Here is a 15000-nt window from a genome sequence, read left to right on the forward strand (position 1 = left end):
ACCAAGGAACTAGATCTTAATATATATATATATATATATATATATATGTGTGTGTATGTAAGCTGAACAGAATGACATATTTATGTCTCCTAGGCACTCTTTTATGTCAATCAGATACCAAGCAAATTCAGCAGCTAAGTTTATAACTCACAGCCCTGAACTGTTTGTGCCAAATTCTTGATTTTTCATTTTGTTAAACCGTTGATCTGTGAAGCTCATTTGCTGCTGCCAGCGTTCCTGTAGCTTCTTTAAAGCGGGAGAAGACAGATCTCGTCCGACCTATCTGGAGATCTGTAACCTAATATAGCCGGTTATGATAATTACATGATTTACTTGTCCAGGGTTAGGTCAAATTACCAGCTGCAGAAAAACAGATCATTGACAGGAATAAATGTGATATTTGATGCTAAATAAAATGCCCAGAATGGTGTGCTTACTGTAGCATTTATTAGGAAAACTTTGCAATTTGTTTTTTGAAAAACTGTAATATTTGGATGGACCTGACCTGAGCTCAGTGTGGACACAGCAATAATGGGGCTACACAAAAGTGTCAGGCCAGTAATGACAGTAAATAGGATGAACTAGTTTTACTGTTATTTGTGCTGATGTGTGCTATGTTTTGTTTTTTGTTTTTTTTACAAGCCGGACTGTTCCCTGGTGCTGGTTATGTGTCCACTATCTAGCACGTGTCTGCTCACAGGTCCAGGTCTAGTGTAATGATTTCACACTGCTCTTGTATCTAAGAGCGAGTTCATCGATGTGTGAATGTGTGTATCTTTCTTGTTCAGTGTACACAGGCATGCGGCTCTTTTCCGACAGAGGATTAAAGGGCAGGAATGTCTAAACGCCTGTTTAAATGATGCAGCCGAGTCCGGTCGTAGCTCTTTCTGCCATGAAACTGCTTTATTTCCACAGTCTTCGAGATTCTGTAATATCAGTAGGCTTTGTATGAGAATAATGTGCCTGCGATTTTCTATAATCTCTCTGTTACACAATGCGACACTTGTATATCTTTGAGGTGAAGGGCAATTTCGGCCTCTAAAAACTGAAACACAAACCTTGCCGGACTCGGATTTCCTCAGCGGGAAGAGCAGTTGAATTGCATTCTCAGATGATTACTGTCACATGATGCACCATGCCACTATTTATCACCAGTCACCTGCCAGTCACACCAGTTTCTGTCTGTTTCCTGGACCATGAGTGTGTTACAGAATACACTGGTTGTTCTGAGTCAGATGGTGGATTCTACTGGTGACTGGAGTCATCTTTCATTCACATAACTCTATATCCTCCAGTTTTGTTTCGATGACAGTGGTAGTGAATTATTGCTTTCTGTTGTGCCAAAATAAATCCATACAATTTCCTTTAATTTGACTAGAGCTCCAGTTGAAATGGAAGAGAAGCCCCATAGCATGATGCCTCCACCACCATGCTTCAGATCTTTTTAGTTAATAAACCGCCCAACTTTTGGAATTATGTAAAAATGTCTATTTTGGTATCATCAGATCACATAACACATTTAACTATCTAGATTGGGTTGATTTAGGCAGGATTTTATTTCATGAAAAAAGACTTCCTTGAAGCCAAAAGAGTAGTAGAATAGAAGATATTGTTTTTTTTTTTTTTATCAACAGGAAGTGAGCAGTATCTGGTGAATATTCCTGGAGCTTCATCCTTTCCCGTTGCTGTAGGTCTTTTGACAGATTTTTAGTATGCTTTCTTCTTGTCATTTAGTCAATAGTGTTTTTTAGGCAATGTTTCTGTGCCCCGTTTTCTCCACTTGTCGATGGAAGCTTAGAATTTTGTTGCTCGCTGTAACACATTAAAGACATCTCAACAACATGGGTGTGTAGACTTTTAATATCCTATAATAAGTGCTTGTTTTAGGGGAGTTGCACTTGATTATTAACTTGGCTCATGGCCATAAAGGCTTTAAGGAACTCTTGTAGGCTATATTCCAGTGAAGAAAAAGCAGAAAAAATATCTCTTCAAATATTTTTCCACAGGATATAATGCCGTCAGTTCAGGATTAGGATCTGTCATGTGACGTGTATATTACCTGATGTTTGTATTTGGTCACATTACAGAGTTAATGATAAAGGAGTGAAATGTCAGATTCAGACAGGGCTAAAATCCCAGAGATACTCTGATCATAATTGTCCTTTTCCATCTCTTCATTTAGAACTAATCCAATCTGAAAAGGATTCAGAAAGCTGTTTTTGGGGCATGACTTCCTGATATGCCTGTATAAGTAGAACAAGAGTGTGGCTGTGAAGAAGGACAGCAGGCTGTGGCAAAAAAAAAAGAGAGAGAGAGAAATCTGAAGAAAAAAAACTGTGGGATGGATGGATGGATGGATGGATGGATAGACGGATGGATGGGCGGATGAATATATGGATAGACGGATGGATGGGTAGGTGGATGGATAGATGGATGGATGGATGGATAGATAGATGGGTAGGTGGATGGATATAAGGATAGATGGATGGATGGTTGGATAGATAGATAGGTAGATGGATGGATGGATAGATGGATGGATGGATAGATAGATGGGTAGGTGGATGGATGGATGGATGGATAGATGGGTAGGTGGATGGATGGATATATAGATAGGTAGAGGGATGGATGGATAGATAGATAGATAGATAGATTTACACACAGTAAATTGATAACTATAGATGGCTGTATAAAAGGTAAATGTTATAGAAAAATAAAATATATAATACAAGCAAAAAATATAATATATGCAAATATTAGTAATAAATACATGTACGAGATATGTACCGTGTATACACAACGGTACCGAGATTATCTGTGGATAATATTTAGAGATTATATAGAGCTAAAGGAGAATATACAGGTTCTAGAGTATAGTTTAGAGCTGCAGGCAGTAAAACATCAGAGCTGTACATCTAACTCTGTGGTGTTGAGTTCAGAAGGGAAACGGCTGTGAGGAAGAAGCTTCTTCTCTGTAACTAACCGTGAAACTGTGACACTGCACCGTCACTAACACTGATTATTTTTAAATAGTGTCCCTCCAGACACAATGGAGTCAACCTGTACAGGATATACACAGAGAGAAATTTGTAGACATCAGAACAGATTAAATAAGACGGGATAAATATTTCACATCATAAGGTAGCTTATTTTATATAAAACATGATTCACTTTTTGACACCGTTGATAAAACACAACCCAAATCCTGGATACAGCTTAACAAAAAGTGAAATCCTGCACCTTTTGCTGTGTATTCATTATTCTCAGATTCCTCAGAACATCCTATTAGATGATTCCATACATTATTAATACTGTACATGGACTCCTTCTGTCTTACCTCTCACGAATTCACCAAGTTACTGGAAGCGTCCTGAAGGAGAACTACACTGTCGCTGGACCTGGTTTCCTGAGAAGGTGCTGATTATTATAGGAAACAACAAACATGCGATAAATTAAATATATAAAAAATCGGCAGAATTATACGACGATGCAGGACACAAAGAACAGTGAACATTGAGGGAAGGTGAGACATAAGCTGTTCGGTATTATTTTTATTTTTGCTATCTGTCTATCTATCTATCTGTCTATCTATCTATCTGTCTATCTGTCTATCTGTCTATCTATCCATATGGATGGATGGATATATGGATGGATGGATAGATAGATGGGTAGATGGGTGGATGGATAGATAGATGGGTAGGTGGATGGATGGATACATGGATATAGATGGTATATTCTATCTATCTATCTATCTATCTATCTATCTATCTATCTATCTATCTATCTATCTATCTATCTGGTGGATGGATGGATGGATATATATATGGATGGTATATGCTATCTATCTATCTATCTATCTATCTATCTATCTATCTGGTGGATGGATGGATGGATATATATATGGATGGTATAATCTATCTATCTATCCGTCTATCTATCTATCTATCTATCTATCTATCTATCTATCTATCTATCTATCTATCTATCTATCTATCTATCTATCTATCTATCTATCCGTCTATCTATCTATCCGTCTATCTATCTATCCGTCTGTCTGATGGGTGGATGGATGGATATATATGGATGGTATTATCTATCTATCTATCTATCTATCTATCTATCTATCTATCTATCTATCTATCTATCTATCTATCTATCTATCTATCTATCTATCTATCTATCTATCTGTCTATCTGTCCATCTGTCTGTCTACTAATATGATGTTCCTGAGCTGCTGAGAGTCTCCTTGACGATCCTGAGAGTGATTCAGTCAGAGACGTTGGACTGGAGATTTGTAAATATATGCATCACACTCAAGCTCAGAGATATTAAATATTATTTATTCTGTGAAAGAAGTGTGACAGGCGTCCAATCAGAGGAGTGCGAGAGTATGAGAGTACAGAATAATAAGTAAGAGGAAAACAGATTCAAGCATGACAGAGTTTCAGCTGTTTTTCCGTAAAGAACAGATTTATTTGATGCTACTGTTGTAGTATGAGAGGAATCTGTTTTGAGGAAATTAAGAAGTTCTGTGGGATACGGTGGATATAAAACGTCTACACCCCCCTGTTGTAGTGGGATAAATAAAGAACAAAAATAGAACATAGGATAACCTGGTTGTAGAAGTTTGTACCCACTTTGTTAAAGCAGCTTTTGCTAGTAATGCAGCGCTCAGCGTTCTTGGGTAAAGATTCAACCAATTCTGCAAAATCTTGATTTGGTCATTTTCTTCCACTACACTTTCCATGCAGTTTCCTTGATTAGGAGTTGTTCTCCTGTACACAGTCCTCTTCACCTCAGTCCACAGGTTTCTGATAGGATTTATATCTGGACTGTGTGACATTCCTAAACGTTGATCATCTTCTTCTGAAGGCATTTCTTTGTTGGATTTGTGTCATGCTGGAAGGTGAAGGTAAATTTTTTTGCTGAAATCTTCAGCTGTCTAGACGACTGCAGGTTTGTGCCAATATACAGACTGGTGTTTGGAGATTTCTTCCATCATGACTAGAGCCCCAGTCCCAGCTGAAGAGACGCAGCCATATAACATGATGCTGCCACCACCATGCTTCACTGTGGCTATGCTGGTGTTGTGCTGACCTTGTCTTAGACAGATTTGGACTATTCAGACTATTCACCTTTCCCCATAGCCCAGATCTGTGAAGAACATGAGAGATAGTTGTCAGATAGAGGAAGTGAGCAGAACTTGTCGGATATTCCTGCAGCTCCTTTAGTGTTGCTGTAGGTCTCTGGGCATTTTCTCTAAGAAGTTTTCTTCTTCTTTTCCTCTCGTCTGTTTCGGAGGGATGTCCTGTTCTTGGTGGTGATTGCTAGCTTTCAACAATAAGATGCTGAACTTACTTCATAACCTCTTTTATAAACCATGAATTCAGAAATCATGAGGAAACCTAGGAGATGTCAAGAAAATCAGCTGATCTTTATTTGAGGTTAATGACGATCACTTCAGCAAGGACAGTTTTATTGTTGGAAGTAAAAGGTTTTGACAGTTACGTCAATATGCAAAATAAATGTTAATAACCCTGAACATGGCAGCTGATTATTTATATCCTCATCATCAGGAATATTTGGACTGGGTGCAAAGCTGTAGTTGGTGTCCTATTTATTTAGGCAGCCTACTCAGTGTGCTTGTGACACAGCTTTGAATTCTCTTAGAATGTGTATAACTTGAGGACAGTTTAATTCACACAAAATGTTCTTTGTAATGAGTATCTTGTAATAGCATTGTTTCACCAGAGCTTCACATGAACACGCAATAATATCCATTCACTACCGCAATGTTTTTAGCTTGTCGCTTGTATATAATCCAGAAGACAAAGCAGAAATGATCTACACTGCCAGATCTGGTTTGTTTAGAGCTAAATGCAGGTTGATAAGATTGGAGGTAAGGGGGTTAGTCATGTTGTGAAGCTTGCAGGTGGTGAGGTTCAGGAAGGAAAACTTCAGTAACCCAGTAGTTCCTCCTTTGCAGAAAAGTGCAGACCCTATAATAGACCCTGGTTCCTTTGGTGGAAAAGAACCCAAGGGTTCCTGAAAAGTTCCTTGAATGGCACCAAGTATTTTTTAGTGATTTATTCACCTCTGAACACCTGCAAACCCCAAACTTCATGATACACCACTGTATTCAGAACTCCAAACATCTCCACACACCACTGAATACCTGCAAACATCTCCACATACTTCATGATACACCACTGAATACCTAAAGAACCCCAAACATCACCACACACCACTGAATACCTGAAACCCCCAAACATCTCCACACACCACAGAATACCTGAGACCCCCAAACATCTCCACACACCACTGAATACATGAATCCTTAAACATCTCAACACACCACTGAATACATGAATCCTTAAACATCTCAACACGCCACTGAATACCTACAAACCCCCAAACATTACCACACACCACTGAATACCTGAAACCCCCAAACATCTCAACACACCAATGAATACCTGAAACCCCCAAACATCTCCACACACCACTGAATACCTGAAACCCCCAAACATCTCAACACACCAATGAATACCTGAAACCCCCAAACATCTCCACACACCACTGAATATCTACAAACCACAAACATCTCCACACACCACTGAACACATGAAACCTTAAACATCACCACACACCACTGAATACCTGAGACCCCCAAACATCTCCACACACCACTGAATACCTGAGACCCCCATATATATATATATATATATATACCTGGGGAAAAACTAGTAGATGTTCCCTAGTGGTGCAACAGACCCCGGAGACCAAATTAGCCTGTCTGAGTGGGAATGATGACCAGCTGTCCAGCTTCCTTGTGACGCAGCATGTCCAGCATTATGGAAAGTTGCCTCAGAGGAAGAACATGTTAGTTAGGTAGCTGTCACCAAAATGGAGGATAAAAGTAAATGAGTTAGTTCTTAAATGTTTAACAATTCATAAACATTCCTAAACAAAGGGCTTGAAATGTGTGCATGTGAGCTAATATCGTTTTCTGCTCATAGAGCACACTGCCCTCTTTAAAACTCTTCGAGATGCCAACTACAAATACTTCTGTCGTAAAGTCACAAGAGTCTGAGTCTATCGTTAAACACATACCGTTATATACGTGACCCGAGAACAGGACGTGATATTTCTCTTAATGGATATTTGTACGAGGTAAAAATGTGACCATGGCTTTTCTAAGCTTAACAAATACTTGGATATTTTTATATCGACCGCTGAGGCTAAGGGAGTGTTTTCTTAGGCCGGGTGTGTGATACAGCCTGTTTTTGCTCTGGCACTTTGTTTCTTTAAGACACCATTAAGCCCAAATAGTTCAGACTGGGAACAAAACATACTCACTGTCACGTTGGCCTATGCACAGACACGTGTTTCTTTCTGGCTTCATCTGATCTCTTTTCAGTGCGAGCTTGATTAGATTTTCCTGCGAGGCCATGTGTGTTGTGTAGAAAATGATGGCTCAGTGTTTTACTTGTGATTGAAATGCTGATTATTTGATGATTTATCTCTTTCTATCTTGCTTGTGTTTTTTCCTCCTCAGGGCACCAATGCCTCTGCTCTGGAGAAAGACATTGGTCCAGAGCAGTTCCCTATTAATGAACACTACTTCGGATTGGTCAATGTGAGTATCGTTCAGACCACAAGCTTTCTCATTAAGTCGCATATTTTGTACGTGAGCCAAAGCAATTAACAGAGTTTTGTAGACCGTGTCCAGGTTTTGGCCCGGTACGGCGAAACATTGCATGCGAAAGCACAGCAAGGAAAATAGATTCTTATTTCTGTGTGTGTTTCATATTGTACTGTTCATTCATTCCAAACCCATGTACCAGGAAAAACATCTAAAATCACACAGGATGCAGTGTTTTACTAGCAAAACAAATGTGTGTGTAAAATCCAAACTGGATAAGGTTGTCTAAGGTTTAAGGAGCGCTTTAATGGATGACTGAAAGAAACGAGGAAGGTAACGTGTTGTTCTTGGTCAGCTCGACACTGGAGCCGTTCGCTGGAGGAAGTGCAATCAAAGCCTCATCACAGCACCAATTAAGGAATTACATATTTAGCAAACACTCCAGGGAGCTTTTTGCTCGGCTCCGCTCCTGTGAGAAGCACATCAGCGTTTACACTAAACTGTTTTACAAACATCGAAATTCACCGTGTTTTTGAAGAGCTTCGGTGGAACTCAGGATTTTTTCCTTCTGCCTTATTTTAAGATAAGATAAGATAAAAGACTCAGATTACAAGAAAAATAAATATAAATATATATGAAAATAAATGAAATAATCTATATATACAGCTTTATTTGAAAATATAAATAAAATTATAAATGGACAAATAAAAGGTATTCTTTATATGCAAAATGTATTCAAGTACAAAAAATGTGCTAGGAAACTAAGAACATATTGCACATGATGTGATATTACTCATGGTATGATATTGCACGTTATTATATTAACGTACATTGTGAATTGTTGTGAAATTTTGATACCGTCAGTGTTCATTTGGTCAGCTCTGCTCCCTACTGAAAGGGGAGGAGTTATAGAGTTTTATGGCTATTGGTAGGTTTCATCTAATAAATAAATATTTGGTTTTATTTAGCCAGGAATGTCTCACTGAGAGAGGAAATCTGAGTCTTGCTCAAAAACAGCTTCACGTAAAAGATCAGTTTCAAAAATTAAAGCATACAGAATCAACACGAGAAAAAACAAGCAAAAGTCTGACGTTATCCATAACACATTTCACCTCAAGTCAGGAATGATGTAAAGCTGGAACATTTTCTTTAAGGCTGTTTGTAAAAAGGGATTAAAAGCAGGTAGAGTTTTTTCTAAGATGATCCTATTTTGTAACTCCTTCCACGCCCAAGCAGCATATAAAGATGAAGCAAGTTAATGGCTAAGAGATGAAGAGGTGATAAATACTCCGTTGCTCTTGTCGCTAGAGGCACACGATGTTCGTCTTTGACAGCAGAAGTAATGAACTGAATTAATCATTGCATCAGTGGCAGCAGTGTTGCTCAGGTGTTGGGTAAATAACACATTTCTTGAAAGAGTATTGGAGTAAAAAGAGATATTTTATAGAGATTTTTATAGAGAAATTTTCAACCTTGGTACAAAGTCAGAGAGAAAAATCATGGCCACCTCAAGGTTTATCCTTTGTTAGCAACAAACTCACCAGCTAACTGAAGAGTGATGTATATTTTACTTCCTTAAAACAGTAGAGTCAGTGATCAAGATTTCAGAAGGAAGGTAGGGCATCCATGGGACTTAAAGGACACTTTTGATAGGGCTGCAGTTTTGGAGATGCTCTGATCCAGTGGTCTAGCCATCACAATTTGGTCCTTCGTCAAACTCGCTCAAATCCTTACACTTGTCCATTTTTCCTGCTTCTAACACATCAACTTTGAGGACAAAATGTTCACTTGCTGCCTAATATATCCCACCCACTAACAGGTGCCATGATGAGGAGATCATCAGTCTTATTCACTTCACCGCTCAGTGGTCATAATGTTATGGCTGATCAGTGTGGTTGATTACATATATTTTTAATCGGTTACATTTAATGTTGTGGATGATCAGGTTAGTTCTTATCATCACGTAGGTTATAGCAGCTGTTCCATCACCTCCTCTTGAAGCTACAAAGACGAAAAGCATTGCAGCTTGTCAAAGAAACAAACAAAAAAAAAAGGTCAGATAAACATTAACAAGATCTTTACAGCTAGCTTCCTCATACACAGATCAGGCATAACATTATGACCACTGAGAGGTGCCGTGAATAAGACTGAGTATCTCCTCATCATGGCACCTGTTAGTGGGTGGGATATATTAGGCAGCAAGTCAACATTTTGTCCTCAAAGTTGATGTGTTAGAAGCAGGAAAAATGGACAAGTGTAAGGATTTGAGCGAGTTTGACGAAGGACCAAATTGTGATGGCTAGACCACTGGATCAGAGCATCTCCAAAACTGCAGCTCTTGTGGGGTGTTCCTGCTCTGCAGTGGTCAGTATCTATTAAAAGTGGTCCAAGGAAGGAACAGTGGTGAACCGGAGACAGGGTCATGGGCGGTCAAGGCTCGTTGATGCACGTGGGGAGTGAAGGCTGGCCCGTGTGATCCGATCCAACAGACGAGCTACTGTTGCTCAAATTGCTGAAGAAGTTAATGCTGGTTCTGATAGAAAGGGGTCAGAATACACAGTGCAGGACAGTTTGTTGCACATGGGGCTGCATTGCCGCAGACGAGAAAGGGTGCCCAGGTGGTCATAATGTTATGCCTGGTCGGTGTATATTATCAGACTTTTCGTGTCTCATCCTCATACTGTGAATTAGTTGCTACACTAAAAATGATGACTGTTCAAACTGTGCTGTTATGGAAAATTAATCAACACCTTCTGACCAATCAGATTTGGCTATTACAGCAGAAGAACAATTTATTAGTGTTTATAATAGTCTGGTCATCAGTATCAGGTGATGTGCGCATACATCTTTCATATTAAAACCCAGACGTTGTTTTTCCTTAACAAAGAATTTAAAGTATATATCAAGTCCAATCTTCATTCAGAAAACTGCTACTGCTATTTTTCAGAGAAAAGGTCAGTATTTGTAGGACCTGGCGAATGTAAATGGACCGGGATTTGCATTTTCGTTTGGAGTTTGGCAGACGCTGTACCTTCATGTGAAGGAGAATGCAAACAGTACTAGGAGATTTTTGCATTTTCACTTGAATTTTGTTCAGTAATAGAAAAAGCGCCATTAGAAACACGACATTTAGTTTTGAAAAGAGTTTGGGAAATATAAAAGCTTTCATACAGGTTGATGGACAGAAGTCTGTGTAAAATAAAATGACTGCTTTTTTAATAATCCTGTGAACTAAACACATCGAGGAAAAGCACTTTATCTTTTCAAACAAGAACAAGAGAAGAAAAAAAACAAACAAACAAACAAAGCACGCTGTCAAAATGGGAACAATATCAATACAAAATATTATTCAGGAATCCAAACGACAGACGTTCCTCCCATTTTCGGTTCAAGTTCCTCATCTTTGCTTTGTGCTGAAGCCTGTGTTGTGTGGAGATTCGCTCTGTGTCACACTTGGTTATTGTTTTTGTTACAGCACATCACTTGTAGCTCTGAGCTTCAGCCTTTGTGATTAAATCAATCCAAAGAGACGGTGGGTAAACGATACAAGAACACATACATTTTTTCCATCCTGTTGTCCTATCTATCATCTGTATCATCTAGAAAGTACTGATATTTCCAGATTCTATTTACCAGTGGAACCAGTGCTCCACGAGAGAGCAGCAGCTGGTGTAAAAATGAGCTTCATCTTCAAACCCGAGGTTGATTTGTCGACTGTAGTGATTACTTTAAATCGGTATTAAATTTTATTGCAAATCGATATCTCTCTCTCTCTCTCTCTCTCTCGTCCTCAAGCTCTCTGCATCAAAATACGTCCCGACTTCCTGTTTGTCGCTGGTTTCATGAAGTGTAAGGAATAACCAAATAGTGATTTGTGTATTTAAACACAGGCTCCTCAAACCGTTCCCCAGGGTTACAGATACGAGCCTTGAATTGTTCGCATCCCTAAACAGTTGTGTGTTTTTTCCCCCCCAAATCTGTTCAGCTCTGGATTTATGCTGGGTTTGATTTAACTTGGAAGTGGAAAGTCGGAGGTCGGGAATTCCGTCACGTGCTGTCTGGATACAAAATGAGGGAGGGGCAATAAAACACGGATGATCAAATGGATAAGTTGTCAGTGTTCTACATATGTAAAAAGGGACAATGCCAAAGCAAATACTTTAAAAGTCTATACAGTTTAATGGTTTTCACTGCCTCATTTTCGCTGCCTCATTCGCCGTTGATGCTGTGAGCAGCTCGGGGTTGAGCAGACATTCCCCAACATTCCCGAGAAGGAATTCTGAAATATTTCCCAGTTCTGGGTTTTAGTTGAACGCAGCATTAGCGATGCCCCAGATGACGTAGAGCTGCTCTTTATCCCCATTTTCTAGTAGTAGACTAAACTGTTGTGGGGTCAGAGGTAGGAGAGCAAAAGGCTTGTTAATGGTTTCATTTTGATTTTCCGCACAAGGGCTTCAGGGCACTTTCGCATCTATAAACCCAGCCTCTGTGTCCAAATCAGAGGGAAACCGATCCCTTTCCCTTTTATCAGCGTGTACTGCTTTGTTTTGTCGTTGCACATAATAAACGAAGCAATAAGCTCTAAAAGCAGCATTGACTGAAGGGTGTGTAAGACTGAAAAGTTTTATTCATCGGTCAGACATATAACAATGGGGGGAAAAAAGAAATGAACCCTTGCCAATTTGCACAGAGAAATCCTAAAGATCAGCTAAGCAACAAGAACACAGCCACACTCACTACTCAATATATCACTAAAATCGAATGTAGTGTAATGATTAGTGGTGTAATGATGACACTGGCACATTTTTGCATTGTGATGCATCGTGTGTCAATGTTTGAAAATCTGTAACGTATTAATAATGCACATAATGCAAGCTGCACAACACACAGAGTACAAAGATAGCTCCAGATACTCGCATGCATCGTATGTTACACAATCCTGTCCAAACAGTTAATAAGAGCTCTGCAGTAACTTGGGAAAACACCACAGAAGGCTGCGGAAATCAGCCATTTTAGCCGACTTTAGAACTCAATTTCTGCTATAGAGCTCATTATATTTCAGCTGATCATTTACACTCGTCAATATACTTCATTTTGGCATCATTTCTGATTTATTTCTGTATTTTTAAGACATGGTGAACCTGTTTACTTATTTTACTTCAGTATAATTTTGTTCAGAATCAAGTTGAAATGAAGCTGAAATCATAAATCAAATGACTGGAGTTGGCATGCACTATCCAAAAACATTCAGGTTTGGTTCACTTCCTGTATTCGAGAAAGACATTGGTTGGTTTTGTGTTATCCAAAGAACACAATTGTGTATTAAAAATAAATTTGATGAATGTTATCACTGTGTTTTTGCCGCTTGTGTTGTCCATGTGTTTGTGAGAGAGCAATAACACTCAGTAGAAAATCACCAGCTCTCTGACCCCAGGCCACCACAGCCTGCTGTTATTGCATTGTTCATAATGAGGGCAGCTCGTGATTTCTGCTGGCATGGAAAGTCTCGTCTCGTTTAATTATTACTGATGAAGTGGATTTGATCCAAGTTTATCTCTTACCAGAACGCAGAATGCACCGGTTTAACCTCGCGTCTCCAGACAGAAGATCATGTTCGGCTCTTTTCCTGCCTGCTTGTTCACTCAGATCTGACCATCACAGATTTAGTACTGTTTACAGAAAGCATAAAGATGAGCTAAGAATAATGTTTCTCTCTCTCTCTCTCTCTCTCTCTCTCTCTCTCTCTCTGTCTCACCCATCTCTGTCTCTCTCTCTTACCCACCTCTCTCTCTCTCTCTCTGTCTCACCCATCTCTGTCTCTCTCTCTTACCCACCTCTCTCTCTCTCTCTCTCTCTCTCTCTCTCTCTTACCCACCTCTCTCTCTCTCTCACCCATCTCTCTCTCTCTCTTACCCACCTCTCTCTCTCTTTCTCTGTCTCACCCATCTCTGAGTCCCTCTCTTACCCACCTCTCTCTCTCCCTCTCTCTCTGTCTCACCCATCTCTGTCTCTCTCTCTTACCCACCTCTCTCTCTCTCTCTCTCTCTCTCTCTCTCTCACCCATCTCTGTCTCTCTCTCTTACCCACCTCTCTCTCTCTCTCTGTCTCACCCATCTCTGTCTCTCTCTTACCCACCTCTCTCTCTCTCTCTCTCTCTCTCTCTCTCTCTCTCTCTCACCCATCTCTTTCTCTCTCTCTTACCCACCTCTCTCTCTCTCTCTCTCACCCATCTCTGTCTCTCTCTCTTACCCACCTCTCTCTCTCTCTCTCTCTCTGTCTCACCCATCTCTGTCTCTCTCTCTTACCCACCTCTCTCTCTCTCTCTCTCTCTCTCTCTCTGTCTCACCCATCTCTGTCTCTCTCTCTTCCCCCCCTCTCTCTCTCTGTCTCACCCATCTCTGTCTCTCTCTTACCCACCTCTCTCTCTCTCACCCATCTCTGTCTCTCTCTCTTACCCACCTCTCTCTCTCTCTCTCTCTCTCTGTCTCACCCATCTCTTTCTCTCTCTCTTACCCACCTCTCTCTCTCTCTCTCTCTCTCTCTCTCTCTCTCTCTGTCTCACCCATCTCTGTCTCTCTCTCTTACCCACCTCTCTCTCTCTCTCTGTCTCACCCATCTCTGTCTCTCTCTCTTACCCACCTCTCTCTCTCTCTCTCTCTCTCTCTCTCTCTGTCTCACCCATCTCTGTCTCTCTCTCTTACCCACCTCTCTCTCTCTCTCTCTCTCTCTCTCTCTCTCTGTCTCACCCATCTCTGTCTCTCTCTCTTACCCACCTCTCTCTCTCTCTCTCTCTCTCTCTCTCTCTGTCTCACCCATCTCTGTCTCTCTCTCTTACCCACCTCTCTCTCTCTCTCTCTCTCTCTGTCTCACCCATCTCTGTCTCTCTCTCTTACCCACCTCTCTCTCTCTCTCTCTCTCTCTCTCTCTCTCTGTCTCTCTCTCTTACCCACCTCTCTCTCTCTCTCTCTCTCTCTCTCTCTCTCTCTCTCTCTCTCTCTCTCTCTCTCTCACCCATCTCTGTCTCTCTCTCTTACCCACCTCTCTCTCTCTCTCTCTCTCTCTCTCTCTCTCTCTCTGTCTCACCCATCTCTGTCTCTCTCTCTTACCCACCTCTCTCTCTCTCTCTCTCTCTCTCTCTCTCTGTCTCACCCATCTCTGTCTCTCTCTCTTACCCACCTCTCTCTCTCTCTCTCTCTCTCTCTCTCTCTGTCTCACCCATCTCTGTCTCTCTCTTACCCACCTCTCTCTCTCTCTCTCTCTCTGTCTCACCCATCTCTGTCTCTCTCTTACCCACCTCTCTCTCTCTCTCTCTCTCTGTCTCACCCATCTCTGTCTCTCTCTTACCCACCTCTCTCTCT

At 40.5% G+C, this 15000-nt stretch overlaps 1 protein-coding gene across 2 annotated transcripts in view; it reads left to right on the forward strand.

Moving 5' to 3' along the window:
* usp46 (ubiquitin specific peptidase 46) overlaps positions 1–15000 on the forward strand; it is a 27863-nt gene that overhangs the window by 968 nt on the left and 11895 nt on the right. For both annotated transcript variants that reach the window (XM_058379171.1, XM_058379172.1), the window contains one exon: positions 7556–7636. In XM_058379171.1, coding sequence (XP_058235154.1) covers positions 7556–7636 — 81 coding nt within the window. The remainder of the gene's footprint in view (positions 1–7555; positions 7637–15000) is intronic.

The sequence above is a fragment of the Hemibagrus wyckioides genome, linkage group LG25 (genome assembly GCF_019097595.1).
Source record: "Hemibagrus wyckioides isolate EC202008001 linkage group LG25, SWU_Hwy_1.0, whole genome shotgun sequence".
Classification (NCBI taxonomy): Eukaryota; Metazoa; Chordata; class Actinopteri; order Siluriformes; family Bagridae; genus Hemibagrus; species Hemibagrus wyckioides.